We start from the raw sequence: 22,176 nt of genomic DNA on the forward strand, positions 1-22,176 counted from the left end.
GACTCCACCTGCCGATGCAGGGGACGTGGGTGCGTGCCCCGGTCCGGGAGGATCCCCTCCGCGGCTGGGCCCGTGAGCCATGGCTGCTGAGCCTGCACATCCGGGGCCTGTGCTCCGCAACGGGAGAGGCCACAACAGTAAGAGACCCGTGTACCACAAAAAAAAAGCAAATTAAAACCACAATAAGATGCTTCTTTAACTCCACTAGAATGGCTGTAATCAAAAACACAGACAACAAGTGTTGGTGTGGATGTGGGGAAATTAGAACCTTCAAAAATTTTTGGTAATGTAAAGTGGTGCAACCACTTTGGAAAACAGTGTGGCAGTTTCTTAAAAAGTTAAACATTAAATTACCATACGACTCAGGAATTTCACTCTTAGGTGTCTACTCAAGAGAAATGTGAACATGAGCACATACAAATACTTCTACACAAATCTTTATAGCATCATTATTCATACCAACCCCAAAGTGGGAACAGTCTAAATGTCTATCAACTGGTGAATAGATAAACATGATGTGGCATATATCCAGACAATGGAATGCCCAACATATTCAGCAATAAAAAAAGAATGAACTACTAATAGATGCTAACATGGATGAATCTCAAAAACATTATGCTAAGTGTAAGAAGTCAAATGCAAAAGACCACATATTATATTATTCCATTTATATAAAATGTCTAGAAAACATAACTCTGTAGAAAGTAGATTAGTGGTTTCTTGGACCTAGAGGTGCAAAAGGGAATTGACTCCAAATAGACACAAGGCATCTCTGTGTTGTGTGATGGAAATGTTCTAAAACTGTACTGCAGTAGGTAGTAATTGCACAACTCTATAAATTTAGTAAAAATTATACACTTAAAATGAGTGAATATGGTAAGTAAACTGTACCTCAGTAAAGCTGTTAAAAAACAAATCTGAGTAGTCGCCAATTAAAGGATGTGTATAAATTTTCATAGCAACTTTAATCAAAATAGCTTCAAACTGGAAACAACCCAAATGTTCATCAATGATAAATAGATAAACAACTTGTCATATAATGGAATACTACTCAGCAATAAAATGAAATTTATCATATAATATAAGTATGAAATGGAGAAGCCTGGGAAAAAACAACAAAGGAGTATTTTGGTATCTTTTTATTTGTGAAGTTTATTTTTGTCATGTAGCTATTAAATTAAGTATTAAAATAAGCTAAATGTATGTACTGCTGTCATTAATGTGACTAACTGCTTTTTAAATTCCCAACCAAAATTATTTATAGTTGTAAAAAAAAGAATAATACCTGTTTATTTTTGAAGTTCCTTGCTGCCCATAGCCACTTGAAGGCACTTTCTGGTAGAGTAGTTGTCTATTGGTCAAGTGAGTCTGAGGCTTTAGTCGGGGCATGATTGATTCAATATGATTATAGTTGAGGCATAAGACCTACAGAAAGAATCCATTATTAATCAGATATTAACATATGAATGATGCTGTAAATATATCTTTGACTATACAACATAATTTAATATATTAGTGTTAAAAATGACAAATTTTTATGTCCTAAATTGTCTGGATTTGGCTTTGAATGTGTTTTTTATCATCTGACATGCTGAAAAATACACCATTTCAAACAAAATAATGGAGACCCTAGAAAGCTGCTCAACTTTCTCAGTCTGTACTCCTGACTTCTCCAAGCCTTATTTAGATGAAATAACTCTAGTTGGAGAGATCGTTATTTCCCTAAGTTTAAAAGGCATTAGTAGATGGCTCAAAGCTGTAGGACAGGAGGCAATGAGGCTGCTTTGAGAACCACAGTATCCTCCAGCTTCACTCACTACAGAGGCAGCCTTCCATCCCATCTCCTACTAGACAGGAAGATTCACTGCTTATAAGACAATCTCATAAAATTGAGATCAACTGAAATAACTTTGGGAAGTAATGCTTTTTTTTCTTGGTGTAAAAATACTTTCAGAAAATTAATTTCTCTTCTTTAATGACATGAATATACATTTTAGCCCAAAGTAAAGAAGATTACAACTTGCACTGAAAACCTTGAAAGAAAAAACGAAAATTTGTGAGTGACTCACCTTCACGTTAGGCAGATAGATTAATCCACTGAATGAGGTAAGATTATTGTTCTGTAGATTCACATTACACACATTTCTAAATTGGTCAACTGGAATCAAATCCACAGTTCTGAATTTAGACAGAGTAAATACAGTTATAATTTTAACAGGCAAATTATATTAGTGAATCTCTCATGTGTAACCCCAAAGGCGTTTTAAAAAAATCTGATCTGACAAATTCTATGGAAAAGAATTGCCTTAATATAAAATATATGCGTCCGGGCTTCCCTGGTGGCACAGTGGTTGAGAATCCACCTGCCAATGCTGGGGACACGGGTTTGAGCCCTGGTCCAGGAAGATCCCACATGCTACGGAGCAACTAAGCCTGTACACCACAACTACTGAGCCTGCGCCCAGAGCCTGCGAGCCACAACTACTGAGCCCACGAGCCACAACTACTGAGCCCACGTGCAACAACTACTGACCCCCACGCACCTAAAGCCCTTGCCCCGCAGCAAGAGAAGCCACCGCAATGAGAAGCCCTCGCACTGCAACCAAGAGTAGCCCCTGCTCGCCACAAATAGAGAAAGCCACGCACAGCAACGAAGAACCAAAGCAGCCAAAAATGAATAAATTTATTTATTTATGTTTAAAAATAAATAAATAAATTTATTTATTTATTTTTAAAAATAACTGAAAATTTAGTTAAAAAAAATAAAATATATGGGCCAAGTGATCAGATAAATACACATTTTTGTTGGGTACCTGTGTAAGAAAATGACATACAATTTCATTGACTTAAAAAAACATGTCTATTATCACATAAATATAGAACTATCATAAAAGAAACATTAAAAATAAACATTTCCAATTTCTTTATAATTCCATACATGTTCATGAAGTCATAGTGAAGTTGATATGGTAAACCATAAGATTTTCAGGTTGTAAACTGCAGAGGATATATATGAAATAGGTTATTTCTGAAATGCCAGGAAGGGGTTTGGGATAGGAAAGAAAAGGAGAAAGTAGGTAATTCTTTGAAAACAGAGTTTTCTGTGGAATCTCCTGAAAACTTTTATGGCATTCCACCTTGTAAGGATGTTTTGGTAATTGGTCAGAATGCTTGATTCCTAGTCCACAGCTTTAAAAGTGTTTTACCTTCCTTTGAGCTATGAGGGAGAAGAACATAAAGCTTAATCACCTTGTTCTAAACACTTCTTTTTTTCATATATCCCAATTTGTTTCATTTATATATTCTTTTAATTGAGGTATAATTGATATACAATATTATGTAAGTTTCAGGTGTACAACATACTGATTCACAATTTTTAAAGATTATATTCCATTTATATTTGTTATAAAATATTGACTATATTCCCTGTGTTGTACAGTATATCCTTGTAGCTTATTTATTTTATACATAGTAGTTTGTACTTCTTAATCTCCTACCCTTATCTTGTCTCACCCCCTTCCTTCTCCCCACTAGTAACCACTAGTTTGTTCTCTATATCTGTGAGTCTTTTTTGTTATAGTCATAGTTTATTTTTTACATATAAGTAATATCATACAGTATTTGTCTATCTCTGTCTGACATATTTCACTTAGCATGATACCCTCCACGTCCATCCATGTTGTTGCAAATAGCAAAAACAAAATTTCATGCTTTTTTGTGGCTGAGTACTATTCCATTTTATATGTATATACCACATCTTCTTTATTCATCGGTTTGTGGTGACTTAGGTTTCTTCCATATCTTGGCAATTGTAAATAATGTTGCTATGAACATTGGGGTGCATGTATCTTTTTTGAATTAGTGTTTTCATTTTTTCCCAGAGTGGAATTGCTGGGTCACATGGTAGTTCTATTTTTAGTTTTTTTGAGAAACCATACTGTTTTTCATAGTGGCTGTACCAATTTACATTCCTACCAACAGTATATGAGAGTTCCTTTTTCTCCACATCCTCGCCAACATTTGTTATTTGTGGTCTTTTTGATGATAGCCATTCTGACAAGTGTGAGATGATATTGTGTTTTTTGTTTGTTTGTTTGTTTGTTTGTTTTTTGCAGTAAGCGGGCCTCTCACTGTTGTGGCCTCTCCCGTTGCGGAGCACAGGCTCCAGACGCGCAGGCTCAACGGCCACGGCTCACGGGCCCAGCTGCTCCACGGCATGTGGGATCCTCCCGGACCAGGGCACGAACCCGTGTCCCCTGCATCGGCAGGCGGACTCTCAACCACTGCGCCACCAGGGAAGCCCTCATTGTGGTTTTAATTTGCATTTCTCTGATGATAAACGATGTTGAGCATCTTTTCATGTGCCTGTTGGCTATCTGTATGTCTTCTTTGGAAAATGTCAATTCAGATCTCTTCTGCCCATTTTTTTTTTTTCTTTTTTCTTTTTTCTTTTTTTGTGGTACACGGGCCTCTCACTGTCGTGGCCTCTCCCATTGCGGAGCACTGGCTCCGGACGCGCAGGCTCAGCGGCCATGGCTCACGGGCCCAGCTGCTCCGCGGCATGTGGGATCCTCCCGGACCGGGGCACGAACCCGCGTCCCCTGCATCGGCAGGCAGACTCTCAACCACTGCGCCACCAAGGAAGCCCTCTTCTGCCCATTTTTAATCAGGTTGGTTTTTTTTTTTTGATGTTGAATTGTATGGTCTGTTTATATATTTTGGATATTAACTTCTTGTTGGTCATATATTTAATTTGCAAATACTTTTTCACATTCAGTAGGTTGTCCTTTCATTTTGTTGATGGTTTCCTTGGCTGTGCAAAAGCCTACCACACCTTTAAACAAATCCTCACCCCTAAAGTTATAATTATGACACACTTATACATTAAAAGTCATTTATTCCTTTGACATGTTTTCATTAGTTATTTCCTAAGTGCAGACAATATGTTTGGAAAGGCTACAAATATGAAAGTCACTGTCTGTGTCCTCAAGAAATGGGATTCAGAAAAACTATAATAAAAAAGGAAGGGCCTTCTATGTTGTACAAAGAGATTTAAAATTTTATTCTGTAGACAGTGGAAAGACACTGAACAATGTTGACAAGGGAAGTGATCTGATAAAACTTGCATCTTAGAAGGCGGTATGGATAGATGGATTTGCAGGTAAGGTTGTATAAGACAAAAAAACAATAGTTTCTAAATTAGTTAATTCCCCAACCTAGGACAACGGCAATGACTATGGAAAGAAGGGGGGAACTATGACACATACTTAAGACACAGACTCTATAGAATGTAGTGATTAATTAAAAACGGAGGACAAGGGCTTCCCTTGTGGCGCAGTGGTTGGGGGTCTGCCTGCTGATGTAGGGGACGCGGCTTCGTGCCCCGGTCCGGGAGGATCCCACGTGCCGCGGAGCGGCTGGGCCCGTGAGCCGTGGCCGCTGAGCCTGCGCGTCCGGAGTCTGTGCTCCGCAACAGGAGAGGCCGCAGCGGTGAGAGGCCCGCGTACCGCAAAAACACAAACAAGAAAAAAAACGGAAGGCAGAGGATTGAGAATGGACTCTAGATTTTTGGCTTGGGCGACAACAGGTGAATGTTGTTTCCTAGATGCTATCTAGAGAGCAATCGAATATTCAAATTAGGAGGCTAGATTTGGGGTAAATTAGGGGGTCATCGTCATAAATTAAAACTATGGCTAAAGATGTCTGCCTGTGAAGAGTGCAGAATAGAAAAAGAAAGAAGAGAAACGGATTTATTAAACAGGAGGACAATGATAACATTCATGAGAACAGCATCAGAGGAATGGTGGCAGTGGTAGCCAGAGAGCATTGGATTAGAGTGATACAATGTGAGGAGCAAACCTAGTATGTTCTAATTTTAAAAGCTTGGTTGTAAAAGAAAAGGGAAATATAAGGCCTTAGAAAGAGATTGGTGACATTTTTAATCATAGTGTGTGATAATAAAAGTTATTAATGCAATTCAAAGATAGTAAAGTTAGTATGAGATTGTGAAGTAGTGTAGATGATTTTCTGAATTACTGGTTATATTTGGATAAGATGTATAAATTATAAACCTTAGAAAAATAATAATAACTATATATTATAATATCAAATAGCATAGAATAAAATGATTGTACCTGATGGATGATGAAGTCCAATTTAGTTCTTGCATTTGGGTGAAGTTTGAATGTCCTTGTCGTTCAGCAATCATGTCAGAAGTAAGTCTGCCACCAAACAAATCTTTTGCACACTCAATCTCTGGTGGTTCCTGTATATGAGGATATTTAGAAAGTGAGGTTCTCTGTTACAGATGACTAAATGACATTAATTCTTTGGTTCAAGGTCAAAATGGAATAGCCTCATTTCTCCCTATTTCCTACTAAGTACAGCTAAACACCTGGATATTATATATAAAATAAATATAGGAGACTGAAAGGTGCAGAGAAGAAGGCAGACCACCTAGGGACCTTGGGACCTGAGGAATGACACTGCGGTGAGTCCTCTGATGTGTTACTGAGATAATAATAAGAAACCTTCATCTACTGTTCCTGGCCTGGCCATATGGTCAGGCAGGAGGGCAATGGAAACCTGACCTATTAAAAGGATGCCCATATGGGGCACAGCCCTATGGAAATTTGAGGTGTACATTAAAGTAGGACACATTGATGCCCATCTGAACTCTCTTCCCATTTTGGAAGGTGATTGGAATCGACAAGCAGATATGCCCATATGCTCACTTAAGGTGGCCACCTGGGTCTATAAAATAGGTGGACATTGGGGGTCTACAGCAGTGCAGAGATGGGCTGAATCTAGACATATTCCTCTTGCACCCTCTGAGGCACTAAATGCCAATAAGAACTGTTCTGTCTGCCAGCAAAAGAGACAGAGACTGCAGATGGCTATGTGGCACATTTCCCTGTGGGAAGGCCCTGAATATAGCTGGCAAGTCAGACTGAGGCTGGTAGCCCTGGGGGCCTACAAATGGGTCTTGACAGGAATAGATACTGACTCTGGACTGGGAATTGCTTACCCGGTGTAAATGCAAATGCACATAATGCTATAAAAGAACTGGAACAGAAGATATTGCACCAATCTGAACAGTTGACTTATTTCTTCAGACCAAGGAACACACTGAACAGCCCATAATGTCTAACAGTGGGCAGAAAGATATCCTCCTCAGAGTAGTAGTTCAATAGAGAACTAGAATGGGCAATTAAAACATTGGTTGTCTAAAATGGGGGGGAGATAAAAGCATGATGGGCTGGCTTACATACCTTCCTAAGAGTGCTCATACTCAGTGTGAACATGAATGGGGCTAAAGGAGGGTCCCCGCTGGATAGACTTGTGTTTTTCTGGTGCATCTGGGTGATGGGGCAAGGATGCTGATATGACTATGCAATACTTGAGAAAGAAGGATGATGCTGGTATAACCATTATATTTTTTCTTTCATTCTTCCTCACATCACCTCAAATTTTTTTTCTACCTGATGCAGTGGCCACAGGACCACAGCTACAACTACAAATACTGGAAACAGGGATAATTCCTAAGTGAGAAACTATGTTTTTAAGCCTTTTGTCAGGATTCCTAAAGGCGTAGGTTTTACCTTCACCCCATCCGGCAAAACTGGGGTTAACAGTGAATGTATCTGGTGGCAAAAACAGCCCACTAGTTTTGCACCTATATAACCTTGTCCTATCTGAAGGGGGGTGGACTGAGGGGAGGTATATGCTAGACTAGACCAGCACAGTGGCCGAACCTAATATCCCTTCCAAAAAAAGTATGGGTGTAAATGGAGAGAACAGGGAAGGTCACTTACAGGTAAAGGAATTAATAAATAGGTTATGTAATGAGGAAATCCAATATTATATTACCTCAAAAGAGGTTCAGAGCAAGAGATGATATTGTCTCAGTTCAATTATATCAGATGCCTGAAGAAAGGATTAAGCTATGTGTTTTGAGACCACTCCTGCTTTTGGAACCTGACAAAGTCTCCAATGGAAACCTGCAAATCTGAGTGGCCTCACTGTGAGAGATATTTCTATATGATTATGGACTGGATAATTACTGAATGGGATTACAGTAATATTCCAATATATTTTGAATTTTCTGATCATTTTGCTGTAAAGGATCTGTGTTCAAAGGCCAGAGCATGAGCTGTGATATTGTGATTTATAATAAGAAACCTATATTTGGTCTTTGTCTACTGTTCCTGGCACATAGCTCCTCAAACCCTCATAATTTCCTATATAAGAGCCATAGGGGCATCTTTTATTATAATATTTGGTTTTTTGTTTTCAGTTCCTGAAATAGGTCCAGAGCCATAAAGGTGAAAGGACTGTGTTGCTATTTATGACAAGCTCCTTTCAACCAATATGAGTATCTTAACAAGATGACTTTTGGAAAGTCCTTAAGAATGGGGGCTGGTTGCCAGGGGAATCAACCATGATTAGAGGGTTGGAACTTCCACTACCACTCCCTTACTTCCTGGTATGATTATATATCCATGGAGCCTTGGGCACAGAGTGAGGCTCAGCTGTCCATGCTTTACCATTAAAAAGTCATGTCACTTGGAATGTCATTTAAATTCTCTGGAGTTCTTTGCGCTCATTCATAAAATAAAGGATTTAGACTATGTCATTTCTAAAGTCCAGGTCCATTTACCTCTCAAACACTCTAGGATTATATTGCTCTTCTACTTCCCTCTGTGTCTACTTTTGGTGGCTTCTTTTCCTCTTTACATTTCCTAAATGGAAGTATTAAAGGCTCACTTGGATTTCTTTACTTTCTTTACTCTGTTTCCTTAGTCAGTGTTATATGCTTTTGGTTTTAATTATCAGCTTTCTTCGTGTGTCTAACACTAATCATCTTATTCCTGAAACTGCTTTTCTTCCTGTAATCATATATCTGTTATGATATCTCTTAGTGGAATAGACTCAAGTCTTGTAGACATCTTTTATTCTTCCATTTCCTTGTCCTTCAAATTTAATTGGTTGCCAAGTTCTGTCAATTCTTCCCAGTATTTCTCCTACCTTTCAGCTCTCCATTTTTAAAACCACTTCCCCTTGGTTTATTTCAGTTTCTCATTACCTCACATGTAGACCACGCCTCCTATTGGTTTTTCATCGATCACTTTAAACACTGCTGTTAAATTTCCTAATATATAGTTTTCAATATGTTATTCCCCAACTCAAAAATCTTCAATGCCTTCCCATTACCTCTCAATTAAAGTCTAAATTATTCAATCTAGTCTTCATGTCCATTATTAATTCATATATTTATATTCTACCTCATTCCACAAAGAATTTGTGGCAGCTTACAGGAGGAACATGTAATCAAATAGTAAAATGCAAATAATAAATAGTGAAGATCAAGACTGAGAATGATGTAAGTTAAATAGATCAAAACTAGGGATAGGGACAGATAGACCATAAGTCCTACAGGGTTTCTGTCATTGAACCATAAATGTGGCCCTGAGCTTTTAGGTAGTCAAAGTGAAAAGGAAAATAGTTACAAAATACTCATTGTCAGTGAGGAGAGCATAACTTTTCCTCAGGGGGAAAAGTTTTTCCTACACTGACTTCTAAAAGCACTTTCTCAGGTGGCCCTTCAAATGAGGGCACAGAGAGATAGGAAGGATAAGATACTCAACACCACCATTGGAGCACATACAGTACTAGTTTCATGAGACTGTTTTTAAAACGTACCTCAATGAAAGCCAACACCTAAACAAAACCCAGTATACAAGATTCTAGAGAATTGTTTGTGTTTGGGGGAGAATATTTTTGATTCTTCATTCTGAGGAGGGCCCTGAAAAAATCAGGGTTAGAATTCGTAATCTTCTCAGAGCACCTCAAAGTCCCAAATAATCATGAACTATCTCTCAATTTCCTAGAAATTTGATGAGTTTTATTGTCTGACAGGGGCTAGGCAATGTTACACAGGGAACCTTTTTATTCTTCACCCATTTGTTGTGCACTTATCCTGTTACATGGAAATCAGGAGCCCTGTATGAACTTACTAGTTATAGAATCCAAGTTTCCAAATATTGCTTTCATATTCAGTCCTATGTTCTGTTATTTTTTACACAGTATAAAAAGTTATTTTTTACTAGTATAGTTTACTAGTAATGTTGACATACCATTTTTTGGTTCAAATATTTTTTTCTTAAATCTTAACAACTGTATTTTTCCAGGTAACAGAAAGCTGTTTTTAGGCCCAAGAGGACGGTAGGGGTCCAGGGCAGTTTCTCCTATCCTGTCTCATAAATTTGTTAGGCACTGAATTCAGTGGGTGCAAATGTATGCAGCATCTTCCCTCCCAGACTACCTCAATTTAAACAATTAAAAACTGGCTAGAGGAGAAACATTTAAAACCCAGATCTAAAATGTGCTTTGGAGACCTAGATTTTAATAAGCATAATAAGTTTGGGTAACATACTAGTGATAAAGCAACATTCAAAATGATTATGGCCTACGGATATATTAATATGAAGCCTGGACCAAATGCTATGAGTCAATAAAACAACTTACAATTGAGATTCCATCCAGAGCTTTCAGTTCTGGAAGATGAAATATTACAAACAACCGGTAGTTTTCTTGATTCCATACAATAATGTTTCCATACATGTCTAGAATGACCAGATTGCATAAACCCTGGTAATAAAAATACATACATTTCAAGTGATATACATATATATCTCACTCTAAGTTTTTTTCCCCTTAAGAGTTTAATCATCCTTGAATTTTAATATTAAATTACTCTATCATTTCATAGTGATTTGAGTGCTTTTAAGTATGCTGCTGTTTAGTGCAAGCATTACACTTTCATACTATTAAGGTCTAATTTTGTGCAGTATTTCAGTGGTCTATATTATATGATCAGAATCCCTTTTTGGATGCTGGTGCTAAATGTATTACCCATGATACAGACTTGCAAAGAAATTTAGCAAAGTTTAAAACATATACTTTGTTTATGGAATAACAATCTGTTAAATAGTATGTGTGTATACAGATACAACAGTGAAATGAAACAATGAAAAGCAGTCTTCTGATGCGAGATAAAACTGAAGTGCTTCTGCCTTGTAATAGAGTAGCAGAATTCATCTTAAGGGAAAATGTGCTGCCTTACTAGATAAGACGTTTGTTGTGAAGGAAGGGCCCTGAGTAGATATGGATGGGAGAGGTTAAGACAAGAGGGAGTAAAACTAATCCTCATCTATAATGTAAAATGATTTGTTTTGTTGCTGTTGTTGATTAGGTTGACTGCAGCTCTAGAAGTAGTTGTATTGGGGGAATACAATGAGGATAAGGCTGCAGGTAAGGAAAGATGGGAAATGAACATAAGTTTTTGGTAGGAGATAAAGCCCTAGCAATATGGTATCAGCAAAAGGAAAGAGGCCACTGCAAGTCCCAATGGTAGGAAATAGGCATCAAATACATTTTTCTTGATTTTTATTTTCCTAACATTTTTCTGTATTTTCCAAATTCTGTACAGTGAACATGCATTACTTTCATAGTATAAAGAAATAAGAAAATAGTTAGAAAACCAAAAACATTAGTACTCTAGATAGTCACCTTTAAATTGTAGATCTCCTGATTGAGAGCAATATAGTTATTGCCTATGTATAATTCAATTAGTGTAAAAGCTTTTTGTAAACCACTCAATGAAGTGATTTTGTTGTTCTCAAGAGAAAGGGAATGAAGATGAAGCATGTTATCAAAAGTATGCTTTTCCAAACCAGTGAGGAGATTATTATTTATGCTGAGGCGGGTTAATTTAGTCAGCTTGGAAATGCCTAGAAAAATAAGCAAATTCAAGAAAAGATTCAGACAGCACTGAAAGGATAATTTAAAAAATACCTGGCTGGTTGTTTTACTCTTTCTCTTTTTCTAAGTTCAAATGGCTTTACAGATTTTATAGTATTAACCATCATTGTTTTTCCTTTTGTTAAAGAAGAATAGAATGTGTACTAGATAATATATTAAATTCCAATTTTGGATTTCCAAGTAGACTCATTTTTTTTAGGTGTTAAGGGAAGGTATTGTATAGGAAATACTGAATTAAGCTTTCAAATAACCTTTAAATTATGTAATTAATTAAGGTTTTCACCATCACAATAATATAAAGCTCTACTTTACAAAGCTCAAAATAATCACCAACCCCCATTGTAAAACATTAAGGGTAAGGAACTAGAATACAACACTCTGGAAAGTATTCCTTACTGTGCCATCATTTGTATTAAAAAGAACCTAATTCTACCTTTGTATGCTTGAAAGTAGTCTAAGACAGAACTTTAGAAAATGCTTCCTCTCACCACAATCTAACCCCTATGTACATTACGTGCTGTAGACACTTTATAACTGTAGGTAGGACGGTGCAGTTGACAGATAAAAACTCTGGAGTCAGAGCTGGTTTCAAATGTTGGTTTCACACTAGATTTGGGACCATAGGTAAATTATGTAAAATTATGTAACCTCTGAGACAAATTTTCTTCATCCATGAAATGGATATACTGAAATCTACTTCTAACGGTTATGGAATTAAATGGAATGGCATTTGAAAAGTATCAGTTATAGCTTTTGGCAAATAAATAATCAGTCCTCAATGAATTTTATTCATGCACCCCTTTCACACCAACCTTCATCATGGGACTATGAAATGCTGAAAGCAAATCAATCTAGGGCAAGTTAGGATGTACTATCAAAACAAAAATCCTTAAATGCATATTAAGCCTATCTGTGTTTGGAAAAAAGAAGGTAAATATCTGTTAAAGTTTAGTGGGGTAGCTATGTTTGAAAAGTGGGTATAGGGAAAATACAGGTTGAAGGAGTCTTCCCTTCAGTGGGCTTATGGAGGGGAATAAAAAGGAAATAGGGTTCTCAATTGTTAACATACAGAGTAAAATTAACACCCCATTGTATGGGAATGGAGACTAGTGATAGTTGTAAACACAGATGCCTGACCTACATCTCCGCCCCCCCCGCCCCCACTTTTAGTTTACTTAGCTAAAATCTACAGAGGAGAGGCCTGTGGATCTATATACTCAATAAGTATCCTAAGTGATTCTTATGATCAAGCAATTTTTAGAAACTATTGTTAACAGCCATTAAAATGAAGTATAACAAATGTTATACATGCTGTTTTAATACTTGCTTTTGCATATGTAATTTTTTAAAGTAAAATTTTCTATTTTATGAAAAAGGTAGTACACACATGCTAAAAACAATTCAAAAGCTAATAAAGTGTAAGTTAAGTCTCTTTCCCAGGCATGATTTTCAATTCCTGCCTTCTCTTCTTGACAAGGACAGCCTTATTACCAAAATGCACATCCAGAAATGTATTATACCTAGATAAGTATGCATGATATGTGTGTGTGTACACTTATGCAGGCATTAATAAAGCTGCTTAATTTGTACTTGTATGTGGGTCCCAGTAAAAGGTTATATAGTACATCTGATTTTCAACCTCCAGTGAATAAAATGTTCATTTTGTTGAAAGTCTTCAAATTTCCAAATGTAACCTTAATTCCATATTTTGAAAAATGAACTGAGCTGCTTTATCTTTTTCAAAAGCACACCTCATTCTTTCATTTATTTACTCAATGGTACAGATTTTGAACACTGACTAGTTTGTAATGTGCTAAGTTTGGTAATAGATGGTAAACACTGGTTAAGAGAGGGGAGGGAAGGCAGCTAGTTGGGCTCATTATATGTAGCAGTCAGTCACAGATCCCACTAAAGAGTTGTTTAGAATACTCTACTCCAAACCTTCTTGGAAATTCTCTGGAAACCTTCCTCTTCAGAAATTCTATCCTCAATGTTATTCACTTTTTGCTCTTGTTAATTAGACATTCATATTTTAAGACTTTAGAATTCTCTAATACCTTACCTTCTATCTTTGAGATGCAGTTTCCATCTAATGTGAGCTCTTCCAGGTTAACACAAGATTCCAAGCCTTCCATTTTAGTGAGATTATTGTTGCTGAATGATGCCCACTTCAAATTTTCCAATTTTTCTAAATTTGTGATTTCAAAAAGATGTTGCCCATCTAAATTTAAGGCAGTTATCTGTAGAATAATTCACATTATATGTTGCTTCTGGATGACATCGATAACTTCAATGTTATAAGATAAAAAGGCTAATGAAATAATTCAAATGTGGTAAATAACATAAAAAAGTCCTTTAGGAACTAAAGATATTGCAAAGCTCTTAGTTTACAGAAAAGTAAAATTTGACAAGATTATAACTCAGAGGGATTTATATGGTATTATAGACACTGAGCTGTGCCAGTCAGATTCCCAGCAGTGAAGGACTTGTCCCAGTTGCTGCAAGTGCTGTTGGCAGAAAGCCTTCAAATGTCAGTCCCTTCAGGGACAGCATCAGCAGCAGAGAGCTGCCTTGCCCAAGGTCATGCTTCTTCCCAGGTTGGCCCACATCCAATGATGAAAGGAAAGAAAGGCCTGGCCATCTCAGCCCAACTTGGGACAGATTTAAAGGGCCATTCTAATTTCACAACTCCCTGTGGGGTCAGCTAAGACTATCACAGAGCCGGCATCACAACTAAATGTCTATGTATATTCTGTAATAAAAAGAATGCCACTAATATCTTCCATTTTCAAGGGTCAGATTCTCTTAGCCCAGTTTCTATCTTTGGCAAGAGGTAAAAGGGTGCTTCTTGAGCAAGAAGCTGCTAGTGCTCCATAACTTTTCCCTTAGGCTTGGCTGAATTCTGACCAGTTCTTCCATTCTCTTGCCAGGATTCTTGATCCCTTTTACCTTGCCATCCAAACTTTTGGCTTGGTCTCTGGCTCTGAGCTTTAAAGTTTTCTTGCTTATTTTGATATATTCTCAGAATCTACCCTTTGGTTTTGTAGTGTACCTTTATCCTAAATTTCCTGTTCTGTAGTGACCACTGCTGAATTCTAGCCCCTGTGACATAACTACTCATGACTTGACTTCTCTTTTACTTTTAATTTGGCTCTTCCAGTTTTCTGCCCGTTACCTATCTATGCCCTCGTTATGATACAAAGGCCAAAGCTGACTAAAAAGTCAATTGAAATTAAATTTTTATATTAGGTTTAATAGATTGTCTTTACCTTCAAGTACCAGTTTCCACTCAGATGTGAATGTGGTCCTAACTTTGAAATCTGTGTCAGAATTTTGGCAGAAGGCCATATACTAAGAATCCGTGATCTCTCCTCTTTAGTACTAGAATGCCGTAAGAGAGATAACTAATAAAACAAAAAACACATAAAGGAAATAGCACAGAGAGGTCCATATATATATAGTTAAAAGAATTGTTTCCTAGATGAGCGGCCCAATGAATACTTTTAAAATATGACATTTTGTTTACCTTAAAATGTTTTCAGTATCTGGATATACTTTATATATCTCACTCATTTTTTTGTTTTAGCAGACATTTAACCACAAAATAATATTTATAAAACTGTGAAAGGATTATTATAAAACAAACACCATATAATCCATCATGAAACCAGTTTAAGAGCCAGAATCTTCCTACTACCCTAGAAGCTCCCTGGGTGCCCCATCCTAATCTTTTTTTCTCTCCTTCTCCTTGGAAGCCATCACTCATCTCAAGTGAATCAATCCCCTAAGAAGCAATCAAATGATCTCAAATTTTGTATCTACCATACTTGCTTTCTTTATAGACTTATGTTTATGTCCATAAATAAAATATTAGTCTTATACATATTCAAATTTTATGTAAATTGAATAATATGTTTATATTCTTCTATGACTTGCTTTTTTGCTCAGCATTATATCCATGAGATTCTTCTACGCTTCTTCCTGTAGCTGTAGTTCATTCATATGTCATTGCTATATAATATTTCCTTATCAATTCTCCCATCAATGAACATTGAGCTGATTTCAGTATTTTGCTATTATAAGCATTGCTGTCATAAATATTCTTGTGCATGACTCTTGGTATATATATTCAAGAGTTTCTTTAGAGTATATAACTTGCTAGGTTTAGGGTATGTATATATTCAGCTTTACTAGATAGGGCCAATTTTTATCCAAGATGGCTTTACCAATTGTAACCTTTACTTCAAACCTTTACTAAAACTTGATATTGTCAAGGTTTCCCCCCCCCCAATAGTGGCCATAAATTGGTAGATCATTTAAGTTTTAATGTTTATTTTCTTGAGTATTAATGTGGTAGAGCATCTTTTCCTAAGTTGTTTGGCTGTTCTGATTTCCTCTCCAGTGAAGTGTGTTTAAATCTTTTGCTCAGTTTTCTGTTTGACTGATTGTCTTTTTCCTGATATATTTTGGATATATAAAGAATATCTTTTGTCAGATGTGTTTCAAATTTCTTTTCCCAGTATATAGCTTGTCTTTTCACTTTCTGCCCTTTGAAGCATAGATGTATTAATTTTAACATAGACAAATCCAATCTTTAATAGTATATGCTCTTTGTTTCTTGCATAATAAATTCTTCCCTCATTCAGGGTTATAAGGATAATCTCTGATCTTTTCTTCTAAAACATTTTTGGTTTTGCTTTTTGTAGTGAAAGCCTTAATGCACTTGTTCCAGTGCCTTTTATTGACTAGCTCCCTGATCTGTACAGGCAGCTCTGTTATTTATCAAGTTCCCAGGTATGTGTGGGTCTACACTGGGTCTTTATACTCTGTTGTGTTGGTCTATTTGTCTAACTCTGCCAATTCCACATTGTCTTACAGGATTTTAGTAAGTTTTGATTTCTGATAGGATAAGTCCCCAGCTCTTCTTCAGGAGTTAATTATATTTTTATCAACAAAAGAGTTTCTTTCCTTCACTTTGAACAGATACAAAATTAAACATTACATTAAGGAATTAATATTCAAATATTCCACAAAAAGTAAATAGCTAGATAACTAGAGTGGAGATATTTAGGATGTTGAAGCTACTTTGGCCAAAGTAGCATTCTTAATCTGGATAATATAGGTATTTCCCCTTCCCCAAGTTAATAGGTTTTGTTTTCTTTCAGCCAGACACATATAATATCAATACTAGGTAAATAATTTACTAAATGCTTTCTCAAGGCCTCGAAGCTTACCTTATCCACAGAAAGTTGCTTATTTTCATGTAGGTTCTAAAGGACTCTGGTGAGTTCAGGTTGACTAGGAGAAAAACAGTTACCCTAGAGGTATTTTTGGGGTAGTGTGCAGGGATGAGAATCCATATAAACAGTTTGTATTTAAATGGAATACATTTAAACAGAAAAAAAAATTCAAGTGATATGATTGTTATAGACTGATTTTTTTATTAGCATGCTAGGAGAGAATATAAAATCTCAATAACAAAATAAGAGTATGGGAAATATTATTTGTATATTCTAAATAGAACAAGAAATATTAAACAGTAAAATCCAACCTGAGTAATCTTTGTCCCAGAAATAAATTTCATAGCTGCTGTTGCTTCTTCTTCAGAAATAAGGACTCCATCTAACTGAGTAAGAGTCTTTAATCTGCCAATAACACTCAGCCTTAATGTGGCTGGCTTGGGAAAAATACCAAAAGTTAATTTTTACAAAATATTACATGTGCTATGACATGGAAAGGAGTTCTTTGTTCCTTCCCACATAATTCAAATTATGCATCTCCTACTTTATTATATTTGTCTAAAAATAAAGGCTTAACTTAATTCTTTAAATAATAGTTGAAATTAAATTATATTTAAGAATTAATCTTTTTTGTTTAAAGGTGGATAGTTCTACTCTTGTGAAGAGAGGAAATCCCACAAGCTGTTGAAAAGTGACTGTGGTGAAAAGTGTTCACAGAACAACTGCAGTGCCTCCTGTTTATCTAGATCAGCATTTAGCTAGTGAGCTCCATGGGTGATCCAATACAGATCTTCAGCTCTTGACATTTAATTTGGCAACAGGGCTATAGCTGTACTGTGATCATTCAGGAAGTCTGATTTGGCAAAAGAAAAATATCCTTCAATTTTACTGAGCTAAAAAGGAGAAATACAATAGTATAAACATAGTAATACGGCCAATTTAATAGAACCAATCATGCTTTAGTCCCTTTTAAAAATGTTGAACACAGTCTATATACATTTTTGAAAAGCAAGGAAAGGAATAGTCTTGAAATTATAAACTTGGGGCTTATTTTAAATACTTGGAGATACTCTTCAGTATAATCATTGAATATTGAAATTTCTTAGCATGAATCTACATATTTTTGTGATGAGAAAGAATAGCGTTCAATCAAATTTCCTTTTATAACAGAACATAAATAAGACTTTATAATTCAGGTTTACCAGGGAATGTGAGGCATAGGAACCAAGAATAATAGAATACAGTGAGAGGAACATACTATTGTTAATTTTAAAGTAAACATGCTTTTGTTAATTTTTCCCCCTTTAATAGTATGTTTCTCTCACTGTATTCTATTATTCTTGGTTCCTATGCCTCATTACAGTAGGGTTCTAGCATGCTGAGCTATACTGCACTATGAAAATTCTCTGAAGGTGTGCAAATGGCAGTGACATCTAACACTTTTAAAACCACAATACTCTTAAACTATTAGAGGTTGAAAAGAAAGTCTGATGTGAAATTAAAGACTTTTCTTATAGTAACATTTTATTCACTTGATCACTACACTAAATTCAACTTATGAAATACTTAAGGGAATTCTAGCGAGACAAAGATAGTTTGCCTATTTCTGGCTATTCTTGAATAGTAGTAAGAAAACAGCTTTGAAATAAAAATGATTGTTTGCTTTTTTATAAACATTTCTGTTTCATACCTTTTGCCATGGATTATGTTGAATATCCAGAGTGAGAAGGCTTGTGGTGTGTTTGCATAACATATTTATTTCATCGCCAGATTTTTTCAGTTGATTCCAGCTCAAGTCTAAGTGCTTAAGTTTTATCAGACCTCTAAATCCCTCAAGAGTTATCACATGATTATGGCTTGCATCCAAATATTCAAGGTTATACTGCAACACATACAAATAGAAGTGATGCTAGAAGGATCACAGTTTGTATTTACATAGTTTTTTTCTCTCTGATTCTCTAAGTATTTTACGTGCTTTTTTGGTAATCCTCACAGAAAACCTAAACAGTAGTTATACTGCAGCAATGGTATCAATGTACACATTTTTCCTAGTCATTTTCTCTTAATTCTCACTTCAGCCTTTTAACATAGAGTGGCAATGTTTGTTTTCATGGAGGAGAAGGCAAAGAGAAACTGGCAAGATAATTGTCTCCAACAAACAAAGAATTACATTTCTTATATCTAGGCTTCTAGTTTATACCATTGAACTCATGGTCTGGTTAAAAAAGGTTCATCTTCAGAGGCAGAAACTAAACCTATTCCATTCTATAATTTCCTTTTTTAGAAGTACACGATTTTTAATAATAATTATTAAAAATTATTAAAGTAACACATGTTCTTGTTGGAGATCTGAGAAATACAGTAAATAAATTAAAAAAAATAGAAAGCATATATAATTCTATTGCTCAGAAAGAACCACTGAAAACATTTTTTATTATATGCCAATATATTTTTTCTTATATAAAACATTATTTTCTGTTATATAGAATTTTGTACCCTTCTAACATATTCACACACCATTAAATATTCTTCAAAATGATTTTTCATGGGGCTTCCCTGGTGACACAGTGGTTTAGAGTCCTCCTGCCAACGTGGGGGACATGGGTTCCAGCCCTGATCTGGGAAGATGCCACATGCCGCGGAGCAACTGAGCCCACGAGCCACAACTACTGAGCCCACTTGCCACAACTACAGAAGCCCATGCACCTAGAGCCATGACAAGAGAGGCCACTGCAGTGAGAAGCCCATGCACTGCCATGAAGAGTAGGCCCTGCTCGCCACAACTAGAGAAAGCCCACGCGCAGCAACCAAGACCCAATGCCACCAAAACTAAATAAATAAAATAAATAAATTTATTTTTTAAAATGATTTTTCATGATTGCATAGTATTCTAATATGTGAATTATTAGTATTGTTTTAAACATTTCATTATGGACATTTATGTGGCTTCTAATTGTTGTCAACACTGCAACAAATGTCCATGGTCATAATACTTTAACCGAGACGCCAATATATTTTCAGAAAAGGTTATTAGGAATAAGATTACTGGTTTTAGGATTTCTGTATTGTTAAGACTCTTGATAAATGTTGCCAAATAGTTTTAAGGAAGTTTGTACCAGTTTTTTCTTCCAGCAATGGAATTTGAGAATGCTCATTTCCTTAAATACCCACCAACCCACCCGCCTTATTTTAATTTACATTATTATCAGTGAAGTTGCACATCTTTTCCATGTGTTTATATTGGACATTTAAAAAAATTTTTTTTTTTTAACATCTTTATTGGGGTATAATTGCTTTACAATGGTGTGTTAGTTTCTGCTTTATAACAGAGTGAGTCAGTTATACATATATATATGTTCCCATATCTCTTCCCTCTTTGTCTCCCTCCCTCCCACCCTCCCTATCCCACCCCTCCAGGCGGTCACAAAGCACCGAGCTGATCTCCCTGTGCTATGCGGCTGCTTCCCACTAGCTATCTACCTTATGTTTGGTAGTGTATATATGTCCATGCCTCTCTCTCGCTTTGTCACAGCTTACCCTTCCCCCTCCCCATATCCTCAAGTCCATTCTCTAGTAGGTCTGTGTCTTTATTCCTGTCTTACCCCTAGGTTCTTCATGACATTTTTTTTTCTTAAATTCCATATATATGTGTTAGCATACGGTATTTGTCCTTCTCTTTCTGACTTACTTCACTCTGTATGACAGACTCTAGATCTATCCACCTCATTACAAATAGCTCAATTTCGTTTCTTTTTATGGCTGAGTAATATTCCATTGTATATATGTGCCACATCTTCTTTATCCATTCATCCGACGATGGGCACTTAGGTTGTTTCCATCTCCGGGCTATTGTAAATAGAGCTGCAATGAACATTTTGGTACATGACTCTTTTTGAATTCTGGTTTTCTCAGGGTATATGCCCAGTAGTGGGATTGCTGGGTCATATGGTAGTTCTATTTGTAGTTTTTTAAGGAACCTCCATACTGTTCTCCATAGTGGCTGTACCAATTCACATTCCCACCAGCAGTGCAAGAGTGTTCCCTTTTCTCCACACCCTCTCCAGCATTTATTGTTTCTAGATTTTTTGATGATGGCCATTCTGACTGGTGTGAGATGATATCTCATTGTAGTTTTGATTTGCATTTCTCTAATGATTAATGATGTTGAGCATTCTTTCATGTGTTTGTTGGCAGTCTGTATATCTTCTTTGGAGAAATGTCTATTTAGGTCTTCTGCCCATTTTTGGATTGGGTTGTTTATTTTTTTGTTATTGAGCTGCATGAGCTGCCTGTAAATTTTAGAGATTAATCCTTTGTCAGTTGATTCATTTGCAAATATTTTCTCCCATTCTGAGGGCTGTCTTTTGGTCTTGTTTATGGTTTCCTTTGCTGTGCAAAAGCTTTGAAGTTTCATTAGGTCCCATTTGTTTATTTTTGTTTTTATCTCCATTACTCTAGGAGATGGGTCAAGAAGGATCTTGCTGTGATTTATGTCATAGAGTGTTCTGCCTATGTTTTCCTCTAAGAGTTTGATAGTTTCTGGCCTTACATTTAGGTCTTTAATCCATTTTGAGCTTATTTTTGTGTATGGTGTTAGGGAGTGATCTAATCTCATACTTTTACATGTACCTGTCCAGTTTTCCCAGCACCACTTATTGAAGAGGCTGTCCTTTCTCCACTGTATATTCCTGCCACCTTTATCAAAGATAAGGTGACCATATGTGCATGGGTTTATCTCTGGGCTTTCTATCCTATTCCATTGATCTATCTTTCTGTTTTTGTGCCAGTATAATACTGTCTTGATTACTGTAGCTTTGTAGTATAGTCTGAATTCAGGGAGCCTGATTCCTCCAGCTCTGTTTTGCTTTCTCAATGTTGCTTTGTTTGTTGTGTTTCTCATCTTTGGCCATTTAGATATTCAGATTTTTATTTTACATATTTGTAAGAAGTCTTTAAGACTTTAATTTGTTACTTCTATTTGTTGCAAACAAAATTTTCTTTTAAAGTATATACGAACTCAGACCCAGAACAAGAAAGAGTACTTGAAGAAAATATTTTGCAACATATTTTTTAAAATAAAAATAATATTACTATAAATTAAAAATAAACTTGA

The 22,176-nt window shown here is 36.1% G+C and overlaps 1 protein-coding gene across 1 annotated transcript in view; it reads right to left on the reverse strand.

Moving 5' to 3' along the window:
* LRRC9 (leucine rich repeat containing 9) overlaps nt 1-22,176 on the reverse strand; it is a 96,871-nt gene that overhangs the window by 26,844 nt on the left and 47,851 nt on the right. Inside the window, exons 17-25 of the mRNA XM_007466054.1 lie at nt 18,754-18,945; nt 17,375-17,500; nt 15,093-15,227; nt 13,886-14,063; nt 11,572-11,792; nt 10,528-10,650; nt 6,135-6,265; nt 2,070-2,178; nt 1,286-1,425 (exon numbers count right to left, since the gene is read on the reverse strand). Coding sequence (XP_007466116.1) covers nt 1,286-1,425; nt 2,070-2,178; nt 6,135-6,265; nt 10,528-10,650; nt 11,572-11,792; nt 13,886-14,063; nt 15,093-15,227; nt 17,375-17,500; nt 18,754-18,945 — 1,355 coding nt within the window. The remainder of the gene's footprint in view (nt 1-1,285; nt 1,426-2,069; nt 2,179-6,134; nt 6,266-10,527; nt 10,651-11,571; nt 11,793-13,885; nt 14,064-15,092; nt 15,228-17,374; nt 17,501-18,753; nt 18,946-22,176) is intronic.

The sequence above is a fragment of the Lipotes vexillifer genome, unplaced genomic scaffold (assembly GCF_000442215.2).
Source record: "Lipotes vexillifer unplaced genomic scaffold, Lipotes_vexillifer_v1.1 scaffold25, whole genome shotgun sequence".
Classification (NCBI taxonomy): Eukaryota; Metazoa; Chordata; class Mammalia; order Artiodactyla; family Lipotidae; genus Lipotes; species Lipotes vexillifer.